General features: G+C 39.2%; 2 protein-coding genes across 4 annotated transcripts; one reads left to right on the top strand and one right to left on the bottom strand.

The window, feature by feature from the left end:
• The first annotated feature begins 59 nt into the window (after nt 1-59).
• Nucleotides 60-9514, top strand: LOC110373657 (N-acetylglucosamine-6-sulfatase). Its single transcript, XM_064040468.1, has 11 exons — nt 60-268; nt 3372-3637; nt 3712-3771; nt 4520-4723; nt 5196-5348; nt 6098-6265; nt 6818-7019; nt 7680-7899; nt 8227-8314; nt 8569-8685; nt 9329-9514. The coding sequence occupies exons 2-11, from the start codon at nt 3524-3526 to the stop codon at nt 9491-9493; spliced, it is 1491 nt and encodes a 496-aa protein (XP_063896538.1). The 5' UTR covers nt 60-268; nt 3372-3523; the 3' UTR covers nt 9494-9514.
• A 558-nt stretch (nt 9515-10072) lies between these two features.
• On the bottom strand, nt 10073-20126 carry LOC110373659 (DNA cross-link repair 1A protein). 3 transcript variants are annotated; one of them, XM_049842928.2, is made up of 12 exons: nt 19879-20124; nt 18277-18348; nt 16689-17916; nt 16234-16374; nt 15782-15893; nt 15189-15332; nt 14255-14400; nt 13109-13275; nt 12228-12348; nt 11541-11656; nt 10975-11089; nt 10073-10203 (listed from the first exon to the last, which is right to left on the bottom strand). In XM_049842928.2, the coding sequence occupies exons 1-11, from the start codon at nt 19966-19968 to the stop codon at nt 10982-10984; spliced, it is 2445 nt and encodes an 814-aa protein (XP_049698885.2). In that variant the 5' UTR covers nt 19969-20124; the 3' UTR covers nt 10073-10203; nt 10975-10981. The 3 variants fall into 3 exon arrangements, with proteins under 3 accessions (XP_049698885.2, XP_063896526.1, XP_063896525.1); XM_064040455.1 differs by lacking the exons at nt 10073-10203; nt 10975-11089; nt 11541-11656; nt 12228-12348 and adding an exon at nt 19025-19109 and having other exon boundaries at nt 13034-13275; nt 19879-20113; XM_064040456.1 differs by lacking the exons at nt 10073-10203; nt 10975-11089; nt 11541-11656; nt 12228-12348; nt 16234-16374 and having other exon boundaries at nt 13026-13275; nt 19879-20126.
• Between the last annotated feature and the right edge of the window lie 61 nt (nt 20127-20187).

Here is a 20187-nt window from a genome sequence, read left to right on the forward strand (position 1 = left end):
CGTGCCTGTTTAAATATGACTGATTCCTTTTTTGAAGGGTTGCAACACAAAATGCAACTGTCGCCTTTCTGTCAGTGTCACTGTCATTTTATTTCGTGATCTTTGAATTTTTGAGACTCTCAAGAGTTTATCGATTTTTCTTATTACTGAAGAATTTAACGTGTATCTGCGTTAAATTTTAGAAAAGCATATATTTCACAAAACATATAATGGGCAAAAAAGGTGTCATTCCATTTGTTAAAGATTTTTATTACGATCCTTTCAAGTGGTGAGTAATTATAACCTCTTGTTCAAAATGTGGTATTGCGTGCAATGTAAACTTTTGATTAGGAATCATTTATTACATTATGAAAACGCTAAGCCTAGTTTACAAGTTCTAGATGAAATCCATTGAATACTCAATAATCCGGATCTATCCGAATGCATAGCATTCTTCAGAAATAATAATTGGTTTATGAACTTCTAAAAAGAATCATTTCATATTCACTTCTGTCTATTGTATTTGTATACTTACTTATAAAATAAGAGCGCGAATATATACCTACAAGTATTGCAAATATTACGCCTTATGTCAAAAGCTACTTAAAAATATGCCTTGTTATCCATTTATGATTAAACTTATAAATCTTAGCAAATCAATGACAATATGCAGTTCTATCAGCTCCATTATTTAGAATTTTATGTTCCTGGACAAACTTAGCATAAAAACTAGTTAATTCTGACTAAAACTTCCTATTCAAAGTTCTGTAGCTGTCAATAAGTTAAATAAGTATTGAGCAAATGAAAAAGAAACTCTTTCCTGCTCACTTTCTTATTTGATCTTTACTGGCTTAATTTATATCAGGTGAGGATATCAATTCATATTATATGTATAAATAGATACATCTATAAAATGAAATGGTAACTTAAAATGTGGCAGTTAATTAGCCCTTCTGCACATTATAAACCAGTAACACAATACGTTAACACCTTCATGCAAACCTTCCTCTCAACCTCTGCTAGAAAAAAAAAAATCTCAACTATGTATCAAAGTTGGGCACACAAATTGCAAGAGCAAATGTACATTTTGCCTAACTGCCTACCATATAATAATTCCCTTCTAGTCTCAATCCGTCCTAAGGTTGTCTGGAAGAGATCGCTCTTAGCCAAGAGACAGCCCATTATGTGACCTATTTTAATTAGATTTAAGATCAAAAATGTAAAAATTGGTCTACCTAATAAAGTATGCATAAATAGTTGCATTTTTGTAATCTTTATTGTAAATAATGTTTAGTTTGAATTATTTACTGAACTCTCTTATAAATTATGTTGTATCTTATATTACTATATTGTTCTACTGTATTTATTTACAGTAACAGTTTTATTAATACAACAGCACATTTAACTGACCAGTTTATCACTCACCGATAAGTTTATCTGTAATTGTTTTATAAACAGAGTAAATTGTATGTATTGTGTACTAGCAGCAAGAAAAACAAAAAACTAAAAACAAGTAATAATAACTTTTTGCACAAAATGTTAGGTAAAAGTAGTACAATAGTAGAAGCTACATTTTTAGTTAATATGCTGCGCCTACCACAAATATAATTGGGATAAGTTCAGGAGATTGATGATGAGTGAGAAATACCTATAGGTAATCTGAAAAACTTTATTTTTCCCAAAAATACTTAACATTGCAATAATCAAAATAGGTCAGGCCCGCCGTAAGCGGGCGTGCAGCGCGTGCACCGCACGCGGGCGGCACGTCCTAGGGGGCGGCAAATCTAGCGAGTTATCACGTAATATTTAAAAATACAATATCTTTTTACTAATGATTTGATTTCAATATTTCCGAACACAGCAATAGCGCTAAGAATATTACTTACACTGCCGGTTTCAGTTAGGTACAGCTGTTGAAAGGACATTTTCAAAATTAAAGATTCTTAAAAACGATTTAAGATCAACCAGTGGCATAGCGTGGAGCAAATGCTATTTAGGGGGCGGCAAAATTAAACCAATAAAATTTCAGAAAAAGCCGCCCTGGCTTTGGTCGTCTCCTATTAATTTTGACTGTTTCACCCTTTGCATCCCCAAAAAAATTCGCGCTCGCTGCGCTCGCGGCTCTATGTCAGATATCGCATTTTATCTTTGTTTAATTGTTGAGGCATTCAATTCCGAAAAAACATTTTTCGCGCACGTCCGTTATGACTTTTTATGATATATTTACTTCATGAAAACTCTAAGGAAAAAATCGCGCTCGCTTCGCTCGCGGCTTTTACACATCACTTCTGTGCATATCTTACTTTTTCACTTTGCTTTGTTAATTTACAGTACTTTTTATTTGTTTTGTGTCCTGAGACTAAAAAATTTTCGCGCTCGCTCCGCTCGCGCTTCCTTACATATGGAGTGCATCTCATAGTTTGACTTTTCAACTGGAAACCCATCAAATAACATATTTTACTGACTTTAAACATTGTTATAGATATTTAAGTGCGTTGGTTTAAGTTAATCACAATCTTTCAATACACAGGGTGACAGGGGCCACTTGGGTAATGATTGCACTGCATTGATGCCCTAAGCAATTGCTTGCTAATAATGCCCTAATTAATTGCCCTAAACTGCCTCGTTGGTCTAGCTGTCGCAAGTGCGGCTGCTGAGCACGAGGTCTCGGGTTCGATTCCCGAGTCGGGCCGAAATCGCTTTGTGGGTTTTAGAAGACTTTCACAAAGCAGCCCGGAGCCTGGAAGCTGGTGATTGATACACCCGTGCATCGGAGAGCACGTAAATGTCGGTCCTGCGCCTGATCTCTCTCCGGTCGTGTCGGATTACCGTCCCATCGGGTTATGAGAGTGAAGGAATAGGGAGTGCACCTGTGTCTGCGCAAATGCTCGTGCACTATAATATGTCCTGCGTAGTTGGCTAATCTCCTTACATGAGAACAGCCGCTGTAGCCGATAACCGGCTAGGAGGACATCATCATCATCATCAATTAATTGCTTAGTTTACTTATGGGCTAACCCAGGACACATTTCAAGTAAATAAAATGTTATGTGTAATGTATGTTATGTATTGCAATAGTTATTTATCCAAAAGCAGGGGGTCCGACCCCTGGATCCCCTTATATATTTTTTGACAAAACGTATGTAGTCGTAGGGCGGCATAATCAGTTTAGCACGCGGGCGAACAAACAGCTAGCGGCGGGCCTGAAATAGGTCTAAATAAAGTTGTATAAAAAAACAACAATAACTTGAGATAAGAATTCTAAAGTTCATAAATTTGATAGTTGATTACCTGTACAGATGACCAAACAAGATATTTACCACCAGAAAAAAGAAAAAAAGTTTATTGACTTATTTTTGATCTGTACTCAAACATTATTTTTTTATCTTCAGGTCACTTGTGAAGAGCGTGGGTGTATTCGCAATCGGCGTTGTGATCGCGAGCGAGTGCGCAGGCCTAGAAATAATGCCCGCCATGCCACAATAAACAGCAAAAATTCCTATAAATTCTCTCAATAAGTTTAATAAGTTTACAATAAAGCAAAATGTTAAATTATTTATTGTTATTTTGTCTCTTTGGAGCCAGTGTTTGTCAGCAAAAGAGGCCGAATATCGTTTTGGTGTTGACGGATGATCAAGATGTAGTGTTGGGTGGTATGGTTAGTACAGTGATAGAAATGTGCAAATAAATGAATTAGGAATATTGTGTTGTTTTATTTCTTTTTTATTTCAGACGCCTATGGCGAATGTGAGGCGGTTTATTGGGAATGAGGGCGTCACTTTCGCTAATTCGGTAAGTTTGCTTAAATTAATTGAAACTCTTATCAAAAACGTAAGGTCGTCCACCTTACGCATATAAATGGATATTTATTATTCAATCTCGATATCCTACTTATATTATAAATGTGAAAGTGTGTGAGAATGTATGGATGTATGTTTGTTATTCAATTACGCAAAAGCGGCTGGACCGATTTGATTGAAATTTGGTATGTAGATAGGTGATACCCTGGATTAACACATAGGCTTCTTTTTATCAACACACCACGCGGGCGAAGCCGCTGGCGGAAGCTAGTATGAAATAAAATGATATGGAAATACTACTACTTTATAGTTTTTCTATATGTTGGTAGGTCACCAATGTGCACAGCGTAATAAAATGTTCATAACCATCGATTTAAGTGCCAATAAATTCTTAAGCAATAAAGCTCTGGAGGGCATTGATAATATGGCTAGGTATACCGTAGGTTGGTGGCCTCACAAATTCAGTATCATCATAGAAAAACCTATAGACATTACCAATACATATAGATAAGTAACGGGCAAATGATCATTTGAATTGACCATCATCGATAAAAAATATATTTAACAAGCTATCTGAAACCTAATTTGAAAAGAGAAGCCACGTCAGTTGCATTATTAACCGACTTCCCAAAAAGGAGGAGGTTCTCAATTCGTCGGGATCTTGTTTTTTTTTGATAGATAGGTACCAACTTGCCTGAGACCAGACCAGTGAAGTTGACCCAAGTAAATAAAACTTTCAGTACGTGACTTCCCCAATATGCTGTCCAAGCCGCGCCAGTTTGCTGACAGGCCTTTACGTCCACAATCATATGACAGTCAACAACAGCATGCGTGGAGGTTGTTATGGTCATTATTGGCGCAATACCTTGCAGAAAGAAACCTTCAACTATTTGCTGAAAGAGGCCGGGTATAAAACTTTTTACGCTGGCAAGTATTTGAATGAGGTGAGTTGTTTTTGTTCGTTGGTAACACTTTATGGTGTTGCTATGCTTAGTTCTTCAATACGTCACCTTTATTTTCTTAGCACTCAAATACCTACCAAGATTTTTAATGAGTGATTGGTTTAGAGAAGAAACGTTTATCTCAAACAATAATGTCATTCATATTTTTATCCTAAATGCTCCGAATCTACTGAGTCAATTTGAAAAATTCTTCCACTTTTAGAAAGTCAGACTATCCCCGACTAACATGGGCTATACCTATTTTATCCCGATAGTTCCCCCGGAATGTGACTGAAACCTCTGGGAACACCTAGTGAGAAACTTACATACCAATAAATAAATAATACTTTAATTTTAAATTATTATAAGTTTATACGCTAATTATTTTATTTAGTTAGGTACATTAACCTCACAGTAAAACCACTAAAAAGGTTTTGTGGGGGCTTAACTTATGGCGAAAATATTATTTTTCCAGTATGGCGCCGTAGAAGCGGGCGGTCCCGAAGCCGTGCCCCCCGGCTGGTCGGAGTGGCGCGGGCTGGTCGGCAACTCAGTCTACTACAACTACACTATATCTAACAATGGCGTGCCCACTGCTTCTACTGACCAGTATCTTACTGATGTTATTGTGAGTAGCACTTTAAGATATTTAAAAATTAAAATCATTTAATCAAACTTTTACACTAGCAGATTTTCCGACCGACAGATTGATCGTTTACGTTTCACTTGTTTTTTCTAAGCCTTGATTTACCCTTCTTCATTCCTGTACTACCTAGGTACTCTACACTACTGTAAATAATTGAAACCTTGTTCCCATACAAATAAAGACTACTTTCCTTCACAGCGCAACCTAAACGTGATCTTTATAGTCTCACTACTACACTACTGTAAACGATTACAAACCTTATATCCTTATTAATGAAGTCCATTTTCCTTCACAGCGCGACCTTCATAGTCTCTCTACACTATTGTAAACAATTACAAACCTTGTCACCATACAAATAAAGTCCATTGTCCTTCACCACGTGGCCATCCTAGAGCCTCACTACCTCACTACTGTAAACAACTACAAACCTTGCTTCCATACAAATAAAGCCCATTTCCCTTCACAGCGTGACCTAAGCGTGACTTTCATAGTTTTACTACGCTACTTTAAACAATAGCAAACCTTGTTCCCATACAAATAAAGTCTACTTTTCTTCACAGCGCGACCTAAGCGTAACTTTCATAGAGTCTTATTACACTAATTGTAAGCAATTACAAACATTAAATCCATACAAATAAAGTCTACTTTTCTTCACAGCGCGACCTTCATAGTCTACTGTAAGCAATTACAAACCTTATGTCCATACAAATAAAGCCCATTTTCCTTCACAGCGCGACCTAAGCGTGACGTTCATAGAGTCTCAGACAGAAGACACACCATTCCTCATGGTGCTGGCTCCCCCCGCACCGCATCAACCCTTCACTCCCGCGCCGAGACATACCGGCTCGTACCGTAATGTTACCGCTGAGAGGGGGCCTAACTTCAATGTTAAAGCTGAGGTATTTTGTTATTTATATAATATATTTTTTGTACCTGACAATTGCTGAAGAATGTGGGATGTATTTATGCAAGAAAAGATAAAGGAGTATCCGTTGGAAAAATAATCCTTATTCTCTTATAATTAGTCTTTATACCTACACCGTTACTTTTTATCGTTTTACCTCCCCACTCAGAGGCATTTAATGATTACTTAAGTCACTCCTTAGTGACGGAATGTCATACAAATCCTTCACTAAGGAATGGCTTAAGTAACCATTAAATGACTCTGAGTGGGGAGGTTAATCCGTTAAATAAAAAATCACATTAAGAAAATTATGCACGATGAAAGACCCATCAAGGATTTAGATGGAGCTGAAATTCAAATGAAGCTGAAAATGTGATTCAGCTTAAAATTTAAAATTTATTTCAACCTATAACTGATTTGATGATGAAGTCATAATGCCGTCAAAGTAAAAAACTCTCGAACTTTTCATTCAAGTTTAGTTATTAGACTTCACCTCCAAGATAATGCCTTACATAAAGCTTTCTTACCCAATCTTTCATTTTTGTAGGACAAACACTGGCTCCTACGCATGCCACCCTCCCCTTTACCCGATACCATGCTGCCAGAACTGGACCGAGTCTACCGCTCTCGTTGGGAGAGTCTACTGGCAGTAGACGAGATCGTGGCCGACGTGGTAGCCGCGTTAGACAAGCAGAACGTGCTGGCAGACACTTATGTTCTGTTCACGTCTGATAACGGATATCATGTGGGTGAGTTGGTCTGTTAAACATGATATATGAAGTGAGTTGGTCTATATGACAAACGTGCCATAAGGGTAGGTGAGTGTATCTATCTGACACATTTACTATATGGGTGAGATGGTCCATAGGTAAGATATAATATATAACTACCGCTCTCGTTGGGAGAGTCTACTGGCAGTAGACGAGATGGTGGCCGACGTGGTAGCCGCGTTGGACAAGCAGAACGTGCTGGCAGACACTTATGTACTGTACACGTCTGATAACGGATATCATGTGGGTGAGTTGGTCTAGCAGGTATAAGCAAGTGGTTGGCGGGATTATGCTTCTACCTGGTAAAAATAATATTAGTTATTCAAAATATGGAATTTAGGTATTACTCTATAGGTATACTTTACACATTCGTACGTCAATCGACTCCTCATTGTCTTGCGGGTTTTCTTAAAGACATAATTGTTATTTAAATTAAAAATGGTGAATACTGAATTGGTATTGCCATAGCAAAAAAACTAATATCATTAAATAATTACTTTTACATTTTATGTCCGTCAATAGAAAGAACATAAAATGTATAATAGTGTTCATTCATTTAGCCTATTTAAACCGACTTCCCAAAAAGGAGGTTTTCAATTCAACCGCATAGGTACCTATATTTATTTTTTCTCTCCCCAGGTCAATTCTCCCAAGTATACGACAAACGCCAACCCTACGAGTCTGATATCAAAGTACCCCTCGTTATTCGGGGGCCGGGTATCGCCCCCAACTCCTCTAGTGCTGAGCCGGTGCTGAACATAGATATCGCCCCCACGATCCTGAAGATGGCTGGGCTAACGCCCCCGGCTCATATGGATGGACGGCCTATTGATTTGAATGGAAATGGGAAAAGTGACAGGTTAGTTTGAGATTTTGACTAGTGGGCCTTAAAAACCAGAAACTTGGTCGGTGTTTTGACATCTTGTCCTAGCATTCTTATGATTTAAATAAAATCTCTTCTTTAAAACCTTATCTTCATTTTGTTAAATTTGCAACGACACGTGTGCTTAGACCGTTTTTGCAAACAAAACCTTTATTTTTTTTGTGACCTAGTCATAAAGATAGGAGACATGCTTGCTTTTAACCAGACCTTTTGGGCCACTAAAAATATTTTCTTTACAAGCTAATTTCATATAAAACCCTACGCCCCATTATTTAGTACCTTATTATTAAATTGGTTGTGCAGATACATGTTGGTGGAGTACCACGGTGAAGGCCGTTACGGCTCCGTAGACGATGCGTGTCCGTGGAAGAATGACGCCAGTCGCTTAGCTGTGAGTATAGATTTAATGGAGATAGGTCGTATAGGTCAGCAAAACCAAAACGGAGTTGGTACCTACACTGCGACCTGCGGCCACTGGCCGGCTTACCCTTACCCGACTGCTCCAACTTTCGGTATCTTGGTTCATTCTTCCAGACAGTCAGTCGCCTAACTATTCGGGTGCACCGGAAAAAAAATTGCCTATGAATTTCTTTGATGGGTTACCTTACATTAAAAAAAACAATCACTCAATATCTATATTCGCAGGAATGTTACCCACAATACGAGTGCAAGTGTCAGGACGCTCGCAACAACTCGTACGCGTGTGTGCGACACTTCGACACAAGGACCAACATGAAGTACTGCGAGTTTGCTGATTATGAGGTAACTACTGACTTGTAGGTTATATCAAACTTACACTCAAAATATGTATTAGCATACCAATTTCTTCTAAATCTCAAGTAATCTAGATATTTCTTTAATAAAATTACTTTACGGATTTTATCGCGAATATGTTAATATTATTTAATCCCGACGTTTCGGATCCCTTACGGCATCCATGGTCACGGGCAGTCCGCTCGTCTCTAATTTTCCTTTTTTTTATTGCCACACCTATTAGAAATATAACGGGAAATTTTAAAAATATGGATTTACCTATGTAATTTCCCTAATTTTGGTGTTTTTCATCCAAATGTTTAGTTCTCCCATGGGTGGATCTGAAGGTGAATTTTTCAGATAAATCTGATTGTCTTCAGCACCCGACACAAAAATTGACATCTTTCTAAGTCTGTCTGAGACACCGTAGCTCTCGCCTGTCCATAGCATCGTAACTCAACGGATGACTGGGGAGTTTGTTGCGCCACTTCTTCTTCCCAGCAAAAACACATAGGAAGTGGTGAACGGTGGGCGTTTTATGGGCTGTCTTTTGTAATTTCTTTTTTGACTTTCGAAAAGTGCTGTTTTGCAGCCAAGTTTTAATAAATGAGTTTTGATTTTGATGGACTGATTTCATGTGTTATTTTTGCAGAATTTCGTGGAAATCTACGACTTATCCCGCGACAGTTTCGAGCTGCACAACGCTTTGGATCGAACCCTCCCCGCCGTCCGCGCGTGGTACAGCCGCGCGCTGTCGCGGCTGCTGCAGTGTGTCGGCGACACGTGCGCGCTACAAGTGTCTATGTCTCAAACTTAATATATTGTGCACTAGATTTTATTGTGGTGTTTTATTTCATATACCTATAGTCACTTTTCCTAAAGGTTTTACCCATCCTAAAACACGTTACACTTGTTGGTGTTGCCATAATGAGTTATTTATTACGTCACTATATTTATACTAGCTGTTTTGCCCTATGGTCAAAACTCCTCACCCGCGTTAGCACACGGTAATACATTGGTGTTGCCATAATTAGTTCATTACGCCACTCATCATCCTCCTAGCCTTTTTCCCAATCATGTTGGGGTCGGCTTCCAGTCTAACCGGATTCAGCTGAGTACCAGTGCTTTACAAGAAGCGACTGCCTATCTGACCTCCTCAACCCAGTTACCCGGGCAACCCGATACCCCTTGGTTAGCAACCCGATACCCCTTGGTTAGGTTAGTTCATTACGCCACTACATTTAAATATTAGTTTTATACTGCGGTATCACCCGCGTCCTGTGGAAACTACTTCCCATATCCGGATATAAAATATCGATGACTAATAATCACGATATTATCACGAGTCAGACAAAATTTTCTTAACATATAGTAGGTATTAAATAAAATAACCGAAGCTTATTCAAATCGTTTTTAATAGAAATCAATCAACGTTTTATAAATAGTAACCTAGTATACAATATCATATCAAAAAATCACAGACTGGTGAAGAAATGGCAGCTTAGTGTAATATCATACAAGACACATCTGAAAGAAAAAAAAATAATTTGTTATTTAACGCAAAATCTCACGTGGCTAAGTGACAACAAGGTTGTCGGTGAGAGGATGGGTGACCATTGATTTTAGTTCTTTCCTGTTTTGGGAGACACGTGAAACTGTAAAAATGTACAACCCAACTTTGATAAGAAAACTCTTAAACTATGAAGAAGAGCACTTTGAAAGGAAACCCGGTCAGACCATAACTGAGTTTAGAAAGTCAGGCTCATTATCAAAATCTTTAGAAGTCATTACAAGTAGTCAGTCAGAAGAGAGAAGGCATGACAACCAGTCTTACCAAGGGGTATTGGGTTGCCCGGGTAACTGGGTTGAGGAGGTCAGATAGGGCAGTCGCATCTTGTAAAACACTGGTACTTTGCATACGGATAGACTGGAAGCCGACCCCAACATAGTTGTTAAACAGCTCGACGGATGATGATGATGCAAATCATCATCGTCAAGTCAAGTGGAGGAAGGCATCTAGAGAAAACCTTGAATGTCTGAAATCTGAATTCCTTCTCTGTATGAGAAGAGGCCTTTTTTCCGATACGGCTGTGGGTTAGCAGCGGTGAGGAAGTGTCAGACTCTTACTGACTAAAACCCATCATGTTCCTTCGTAGGCCTTTTATATACTAGGGCCGCGGTAACTCTTTCGAACAATCCCGCAACCCTGACAGGCCTTGGCCCTGCTGGGATGAGATGAGAAGAGGCCTGAGCCCTGCATTGGGACGGTATGAAGGCTGATGATGATGTGGTGCTCACCTAAGGTTCAGGTGACGGCCGGGACCTGCTGTTGGTTCTGTATGCTGAAGAAGTCCGTCACCTTGCTCTGGCACTGAATCTCCTCTTTGTGCACCAGCGGGCACGGGAAGTATTTCTGTAACAAAAGATTGAATAAATATAAAAATATGTATTGAGAATTCGCGATTTTATACGAAGTAATATTTGTGTAATTTGCCAAAACTAGAAGATGATTACGTGCTTTCTTTAAAATTATCCACTGTGTAAGGTTCAAGTATCACTAAATAGTATAAAACAAAGTCGCTTTTTCTGTCACTTTGTACGCTTGAATCTTCAAAACTACGCAACCGATTTCATACGGTTTTTTTTTCAAAGGTGATTTAAGAGGAAGGTTTATAATGTATAAAAAACATCATTAAATAGTGGGAATACTGTTATCTCGCGCGAAGCCGGGGCGGGTCGGTAGTATTTTATAATCGGACTTTTCAAAGCACTAAACACGTGCTAACATCTAACTTCTATGTAATAATAACATTTATTATTGAAAGTCATAAGTGAACGTAATATGACGTAAGATCACAGTATACCTGCACAGCCCGTACTCCGCCGGAGATGTCGACGGTGGGCACGACCTGCTTGGGCTTCAGGAACTTCACGAACCGGATCAGCTCCGAGAAACTCGAGTGCTCGCTGTATGGAATACCTGCGAATGTAAAGGGAAAATGACACATATTGGAGTAGAGTACATTTTAGTTAGGTTTCAGAGTCGATAAAACTTTTTGTTAGAGTATTGCTATTTGTATTTATTTACCATCTTTTCATCCATAAAAGAGGATAAAAGAAAAAGATGGTTTCTATATAATTGTACCTTTCTGCAATTAGTTCAGTTTTGTATATTGTTAATTGTTCATATTTTTGTCTGTATTCTCAATACATTTATTTATGTTTTCGGTACATCATGTTCTTGCTAATAAATGTACATATTTTCTTTTTTCTTTTTATTTGAGTAGTTTGAAACTGAAATATCCATTATCCTCCGAGCCTTTTTCCCAAACTATGTTGGGGTCGGCTTCCAGTCTAACCGGATGTAGCTGAGTACCAGTGCTTTACAAGAAGCGACTGCCCTATCTGACCCTTGAAACTGAAATATATGGTGAGACTAATGAATGCTCAAAAATCGCGCTTTATGCATATAATTACAATAATTTTATCCCTTTTCACGGGTCGTTTTTCTTTCCAATTATGTGTGTATGAATGTTAAAAGAATATGTTACCATGTATGGTGACCATGTCCCGCTCGACGCTGGTGGACTTGCCGTTCTCCCAGCCGCTCGGCTTGAACGCCACGATCTCGCTGAACGCTCCCTTCAGGCTGTCCAGGTAACTGCGCAGCTTCTGTACAAATATACATAGATGATGACAATGCAATAAAATATGCGAAAACATGGACTAAACTATTTCATATGTAATAAAATGGAAGATACTATTTCATAGGAATAAATCTAATCTTCCAAAAAAAAAACAAAAAGTCATGAAGTGAAAATTTCACATAAGCTCATCATTAATTGAGCCCAGCTCTTGTCGGTGCAGTTCCTTCTATTTACGCCTAGCCGCTCTAGCGCCAATTCCTGAACTTCCTTATACGTCACAACATTCACCTTTTCTTTAATTTCATTGATGTAGCTATACCTTGGATGACCCCTTCCCCTCTTTCCTTCGACCAAACTACACGGTATAAAATTTTAAACGCAATATACCTTTTATGACCAGGTTTGGTTCATCAACCTAGCATAAGAGCGCAACAGCGCGGCCGCGAGGTCCTCTAGTGATTTGCTTTTTGGGGCATTTATTGTTATGCTATGCTATGCTATGCTGCGCTATGCTGTGCTACAGTACCTCGTGCGTGAGGTCCCGCATGGGCACGACGTGCAGCTGGCAGGAGTGCGGCGGCGCGTGGCTGAAGCTGCGGCCCTCCACCGCCTGCAGCACGCGGTATGCTATGCTGCGCTATGCTGTGCTACAGTACCTCGTGCGTGAGGTCCCGCATGGCACGACGTGCAGCTGGCAGGAGTGCGGCGGCGCGTGGCTGAAGCTGCGGCCCTCCACCGCCTGCAGCACGCGGTATGCTATGCTGCGCTATGCTGTGCTACAGTACCTCGTGCGTGAGGTCCCGCATGGGCACGACGTGCAGCTGGCAGGAGTGCGGCGGCGCGTGGCTGAAGCTGCGGCCCTCCACCGCCTGCAGCACGCGGTCCTTCTCCGGGCACGCCCACACCGAGCAGCCCACGCGCCGCGACATGCCCAGGAAGAACTTCTCCTTGCCTGGAGAAATGGAGAACATCATCAAAAAAATATATTAGGATAATACTTCACAAGCGGTTCTCACGCTCGACAAAGCTGCCGTAAACCGCCAAACTACACGAATGCGGTTTAACGCTGTGTCAATTGCTAATTGACACGACAAAGATAGTACGGCTACGAACCGAGAAAATTTTACTCCTTGATACGACAAAGAAGCCAAAAGCCTAAAAAATTACACCAATGGAAAGAATTTGCAAAAGTTCCCCTCAAAATGACAATAGAAATCTAAAACATCCGATTATAACTTAGTCGATTGCAGATATAAAATGGGGGGGAAAATGACACGATACTAGCCACGCACGCGCACAGAAAACGAGCGAGCGCCCACGCGAAACGTCCCGTACATCTGTACGGGACAGCGTCAATCTTGACGCTATAGCAGGAAACCGCCCTTGTAGTTTGAAGTCGCGGTTTGACGCTTAATGCGGCGGTATCCGAAACCGAGCAGTGTATATACTACACTATATACCAGTCGTATATACAGCATATACGACTTCTATATTTATTGGTGTCTAGGCCGATTCAGAAGCGTATAGCCGCGGGGCGGCTGAACCGCTCGTAGTATTTAAATAAACGTAAAAAAAAAACCATCCGTAAACAAATAACTTCTACACGGTGCAGTGCAGCAAAATAGGGAAAAGTTCGCGCATTCATTTTCAGAAAATTCAAAGACACCAGCGTAGCCAATGAAATATGGAGTTTAAATTATGGAGTTTCTTGCCCGTTCTTCTCCATAGGAAGCTACTTTTGGAATAGGCAACTAGAATCAAACTTAGTTATATTTTTGTCATTCATAAGTGCTTGTAAAGGCCTAAATGAAATAAATTATTTGACTTTGACTTTGAAAGAACAGAGTTGTCTTTCGTATGTTACAAATCATTAATTTGGTAATTTTTCTACTAACGTAGTCAGTCATTAAGATAAGATATGAAGGTCTCACCAATAGTATAAGTCCCGCACACGATGAGTACCGACGAGAACTTCTTGCCGACCTTCTCTAGCGCCACTTTCTTCTGCCGCAGTATATACAGTGCCATCTCGAGACTCTGCTCTTGTGTGGGGAAGTCGTAGCGAGGGTTGCAATATCTAACAAGAAAAAATAAGCGAAATAGAGCTAAGATATAAAGGTACGTCCTTACTAATATACCTAGTAATATCTCTGTCTATCAGTAGCGTCACGATCACGTCAAAGCTACTAAAAGGATTCAAATAAAATTTGGTACACGGACAGTCTCGAACTTGAGAGAAGACAGACTCTTCATCCGGGGTGAGAAGTAGTAATTAAATTAAATTAAAGTAGTAATTCCCTCAATAAATGGGGGATAACGCTAGCTTAAATTATAAAAAGAAAGAATAGAAAATTTATTACTGTGACCATTGATGCAAGTGAAATAATTTAGCACCAAAAACTTTGATATCTTATAGTCGCTTGACATTCAGTACTCTTTAGCCCGGGTAACTGGGTTGAGGAGGTCAGATAGGGCAGTCGCTCCTTGTAAAACACTGGTACTTACCTGCACCCGGTTAGACTGGAATCTGACCCCACCATAGGTGGGAAAAGGCTCGGGAGATGATGATGATATCCTTATTACCCCCCCTAGGTGTTGTTCCTAGGGGTATTACCCAAGAATCATCCCTAGGAATATAATATATCTTGTTTTTCATCTATACTAATATTATGAAGCTGAAGAGTATGTTTGTTTGTTTGAACGCGCTAATCTCAGGAACTACTGGTCCGATTTGAAAATTTATTTCAGTGTTAGATAGCCCATTTATCGAGGAAGGCTATAGGCTACTTTTTATCCCGGTACGGGAAGTAGCTCCCACGGGATGCGGGTGAAACCGCTGGCAGAAGCTAGTGATATGATACTCACGTGGTATCCAAATAGATGGTGTGTATGTATTTGTTCCAGAAGACTGGGTAGGACTCCATGATGGGCGAGGCTCGGAAGTCGCCCGTGTGTAGTAACGTCTTGCCGTTGGGTAGCGTGAACACCAGCATTATCGCGCCGGGACAGCTAGAGGAAACGACTAATGTATAAGAAGATAATTGCAGAAATCATGTTTACAGTTTGCAAAATTTTAAAGTTCTTGGCAATAAGATCCTATAAGTTTTCATTTCCTTGACACTACTGTAGGAAAACGGAAAAAAAGTTTCATCCGAGTTTTTGATTCTGGGAAGATTCCTTTTTGATATAATAATTTTAGAATTATTACAGGGGTGGAAAAAGGAAGAGAAAGTTGTGAAGAATTTCAAAAGGCGTTATTTTTCATGGTACCTACATATATTACGGTGATCGAAAACACATAATTAGGGAAAACTGGGACTTCAAATAAGTATCTTGCCAAATACACAATTCTGTATCGAACTTACGGACCTTTTCACAGATAAGGTATATCAACGTAATTTTAGTCGTCTTATTTTATTTATTTTTATTTCTATCTACATATTATTCCGTCAACTTACTGATTAGCCTCGACAGCCGTAACTTCGACGCCGTCTATGCGAATGGTCTCGTCTATCTTAATTATGTGGATGCACTTGGGACTCACGCCCAGTCGCGATATGCAAAGGTCAGCTGCAAGAGAGGACATTTTCTAAGACTACTTACGACGTATTTCAACGGTTCCTAGATAAAAATCTTGATTGATGATATCTTCAATAAAGTTTAAAATAGAAGATTTGGATAAGATAATATAAAATAGTATGATAGATATCGTTTCAGAAGGCACGATAAATTGGCGGATCCCAGCTATCATTTATCAGCTGTCAATCAGGCTAATCGGTATCAAATTTTACAGGTAACTGGTCGAACTATATTAAAAACTTGAAGACTTGGAGACTGGAAGCTAACCCCAATATACGTAGATTGATAGGCAGATGATGATGACAAAACAAACACATAAAAAGCCACTCACCAGTGATTTTCGAACAGAACAACAATTTATTGAAGCCCTTCTTCAGGCCCGAATAATGGTCCGAATGAAAATGCGTCAGGAAGTAATGCTTCACGTTTGGTATTTCGCCGTAAGAAAACGCGTCCACGGCAAAATGTGTGCCTGCAACATAGTTTTGGATCCCACTATACCGCAAGCTTTTGAAATATAAAGAGAAATTAAAAAACTATGATTTTATTTTAAAGAAAAATATGTTATGTTCCCTAAGTATATATTTGCTTTTTTAAGTACCTATCCGTCACCATTATCATTATAGATTTCAATCTGGAGAAATATTTCCCATTCAGTTACGTAAAAACTCTAAGCTTGCGGTAGTAAGTTAAATCACAAACTTGGACCCATTCGCCAAATAAGAGCACATGCAGATGAAAACAAAGCCAGTTACACAAAAACACAACAAAAAATCTGAGCCATACCTGCAACGATCTTGTGATGCGGTATATTCCTAGTCGAGACAGATCTCTTGGTGGACACAGACTTGGGGGGCAAACTGAAGTGAATGGACTCTACTGTCTTCCTCGGACTGTGGGAGCTAGGGCTATCCTTCCCGCGGGGCGACGAGCAACACGTCTTGATGTCGGCCCTCGGCGACACATCCTGCCTCGGCGACGGAACCCGAGTCGACCTGTTCGACGCATCATTGTCCACTCGGCTCCCCTTATACGGTGACTTACGACTTCTCTCGGCTTTAATGGCGTCCACAACACCCGAATTCCTACTCATGACCTCCTCATCACCATTGTTAATCACTCGAGGCTTCACGTCAGACACAGGATCAGCTAAGCTCCTACCTTCCGATACTTTCAGACTTAAAACATTAGTACGTTTAGGGAAAAAACTGTCTATAGGCTTCTGCTTCAGTCTTTCGCGCACTTTTCCATTGTTTACGGTGAAACCAATCACTGAGTTTCTTTTACTATCGCTTTTAAATTTACTTTTGTCCAAAATTTTCCCTTTCACTAATTTGTAATTTGGTGGTTGAACGATGACATGGGAAATCTTCTCGATGGCACTTGTATTTAAAATTAGAACTTTGTTTTCTGCTGTCTCTGTGGATGACGCTTTTTTCTTTTTAATTTCCAAATTGACAGTGACGGCGGACCTCTTTAGTGAGTTGGGACTAAGAAGTTCGTTCATGTTTTCATCGAGGTCTTCGCTTTCCGTGCTCGCTTTCGAACTACTCGAACCTTCGATGATTTCACAATCGACTTGCGTATTATCGTTGTTATGTGAGAATAGTACCCTCTTAATGGCGCTTTTCTTGGAGTTTATGTCTACACTTTGGCAGTTATCGATGCCGAAGGAGACTGAGATTGTGGGTTTCTCACTGAGGGCATTGTAAATGACTGTGGTGTCACTCTTTGTTGTGTCAAACAGTGCATTTTGGTCTAGTTCTGTGTTGGAAGACACGGATATCAAGCGAGAGCTCGTTTGACGAACGGGCGCTTTAACTAGTGGTGCTTCAACGACACTGAGGGAGCAGGAATCGAAATGATTCGCTTCGCTCTGAATATCGTCGATAGCTGAAAATCCTAAACTATCTTTATCTACAGCTGCTTTTACTTTGGTTGCGCTTTTGGTAAAAGTGCATTGAGAAATCAAGTTCTGTACATTTGGCGAGTTTTCCTTATTTAAGGGGTGTATCTGAAAATGTATAAAAATATATGTATACCTATTAATTTACTTTTGTGGTAGAGCACGTCGATGCCGGCGCTAATCTCATCATTGTTTCTCTAGTGAAACATTAGTATTGTACATTAGTATAGCCTCTGAGTTGAGATATACCTTTGATTAGATCGATTCTTAAAAGTATCTTGTAGCAGTGAATTATTTTGTGAATCTTGTAGCAAGATTCCACCAGTCGCCGCGAATCCACCATATTTTAAATCTTTACCTAATGCTTGCAACAACGACTAGGCCAGAAGAAATATTTGTATGTGTGTGTGTTCATATGGACTCCAGAATTATGTCTACAGCTAGTCTAGAGTAACTCATACCACTCACCCGTTTTTTCGGCTTAAGTTTCAATCCACTATTTCTTTTCAGCGACAGAGAAGATCGACTTACAATGGAATTCTGTAAACCAAAAAAATATATTTATTTTGAAAAAATTGAATGTTCCTTTTTATTTATCCAACATAAAAATAGATTAAGGTCTAATGATTTTTATACTACGGTAAGGAAGCTAGAATCCTAGAATGTTTAAACGGCTAAGGGTATCCCCACATTTATCGACGCGGAATCGGCTAACATCGCACCGGTCAAAAACTCGGACTCAGACTCGGACGACGCGTCGAGACGCCCGGCCGAGCGAAACGAGCCTTTGTATCGGCGATAAGGCTGCGGTTCCACTGACGCGGAGACGAGAGGAGCTGCGAGGAGACGTGTGGGGATCGACCAATCACATTACATGAAAATGTCGAGATGTGGATTCCATGTCATAGATTGGTCGATCCCCACACGTCTCCTCGCAGCTCCGCTCGTCTCCGCCTCAGTGGAACCGTAGCCTAAGTCGAGCAAATGTGGCGATTCGCATTCGGCTTAACCCAATTCCACATGAATAAATGTGGGGAGACCCTAATGTGCTACCCTAACGCTTTGATTTATTGGTTTATGTACCAAAATCAGTGAAAATGTTAGTCTATTGATAATTAAATATTATCCACATTGTATATACAGTAAAATAGAACTAGAAATCTTCCTAGCTACCAGCAACTGTATATTCTTGTATTTTATTATATCAGCTACTTACACAAGAGTTTTTATTGAACAATGTTGTGGAACCCGCATCACCCAGTGCGTGCTGTGGTGAAAACTTCAAAACATGGGGTGCCATCCTACAATGATGGATAATATTATGGTTGCGGTACGGCAACCATTTTGTTAAACTTTAAAAATAAAATACTGTGGAGGTTTTAGTCTATAGGCTAATTCTATGTTTTGTCTTCTATATAATTTTTGATTTATAAATTGCCTAAGTAATATGTTTGTTCCTAAATAAATCTTTAACCACTGAATAAATGAGCTGATATTTTGTACACAATACTTTAAGGTCCAACTTTAACATAAGATTTTTTTTGCAAATACCCACACCCCTATAGTTCCTTCAGGGTGCAGGATTTAATGTGAATTCTAAATTCAAGTCTTATTTATCTCTACAGGAGGGAATGTTTATATAATTATTTATGGACTTTGTAGGTTTTCAGGGAATAACTTACCAAAGCTTGATATCACATTAGATGTATGATATAGGATTGCATAGAGGACAAACAAACATACATTTATTTTCTTATACAGATGAAATATTGCATAACAAATATTGTTTGTGACTTAACTCATAAGTCAGATTTGAGTAATCAATCAAAATAGATTCAAAATTAAGGGATTCCATCTTTTATACATGATTTTTAATTCATAATTACATAATTCATAAAAAGCTTTTTACGCCTATTTTAAAAAAGAGGCATTAATGTATGGAAGGGTATTTAACTACAGAATATTAATAAAAACCCTAACATGAAATGCTGATGAATGTTTATTTAGAGTGTAAATAAAGATATTCACATATCTTAACTGTGTTTTTAAGATGTAAAAAAAAACATTTACCTGCGTTAAAGAAAAATCACCATCGAGTTTTCTCACTCCCCTTGGGTTTAGAAGCGAGGGCATATAATTGTTAATATCATCATCATTCATCTTCCATTTCAGTGTAAAACATTCAGATGGTACATATAATTGTTTCAAAAGACGATTATAATTGCAAAACACAAAATACTGTACGTGTTTTCGACTTTTAGAAATTAATGTTATGTTGTATCAGTGTCATAATAATGACAGTAAATGACAAACAAACAAGCGAAAAACGTCAACTAGGGAAGTAGGGATGTGTTTGGAACTCAAATGTGTCTACGACTA

This window comes from Helicoverpa armigera, chromosome 22 (assembly GCF_030705265.1).
Source record: "Helicoverpa armigera isolate CAAS_96S chromosome 22, ASM3070526v1, whole genome shotgun sequence".
Taxonomy (NCBI): domain Eukaryota; kingdom Metazoa; phylum Arthropoda; class Insecta; order Lepidoptera; family Noctuidae; genus Helicoverpa; species Helicoverpa armigera.

Excerpts from the sequence above, each read along its gene's own strand:
- LOC110373657 (XM_064040468.1), top strand. The coding sequence starts at position 3,524 with ATGTTAAATTATTTATTGTTATTTTGTCTCTTTGGAGCCAGTGTTTGT. Across the intron at positions 6,266-6,817 it reads ACTTCAATGTTAAAGCTGAG|GACAAACACTGGCTCCTACG; the intron begins GTATTTTGTTAT and ends TCATTTTTGTAG. Across the intron at positions 7,020-7,679 it reads TGATAACGGATATCATGTGG|GTCAATTCTCCCAAGTATAC; the intron begins GTGAGTTGGTCT and ends TTCTCTCCCCAG.
- LOC110373659 (XM_049842928.2), bottom strand. The coding sequence starts at position 19,968 with ATGAATGATGATGATATTAACAATTATATGCCCTCGCTTCTAAACCCA. Across the intron at positions 16,375-16,688 it reads GCATCACAAGATCGTTGCAG|GCACACATTTTGCCGTGGAC; the intron begins GTATGGCTCAGA and ends ACTATGTTGCAG. Across the intron at positions 11,657-12,227 it reads GGACATGGTCACCATACATG|GTATTCCATACAGCGAGCAC; the intron begins GTAACATATTCT and ends TTACATTCGCAG.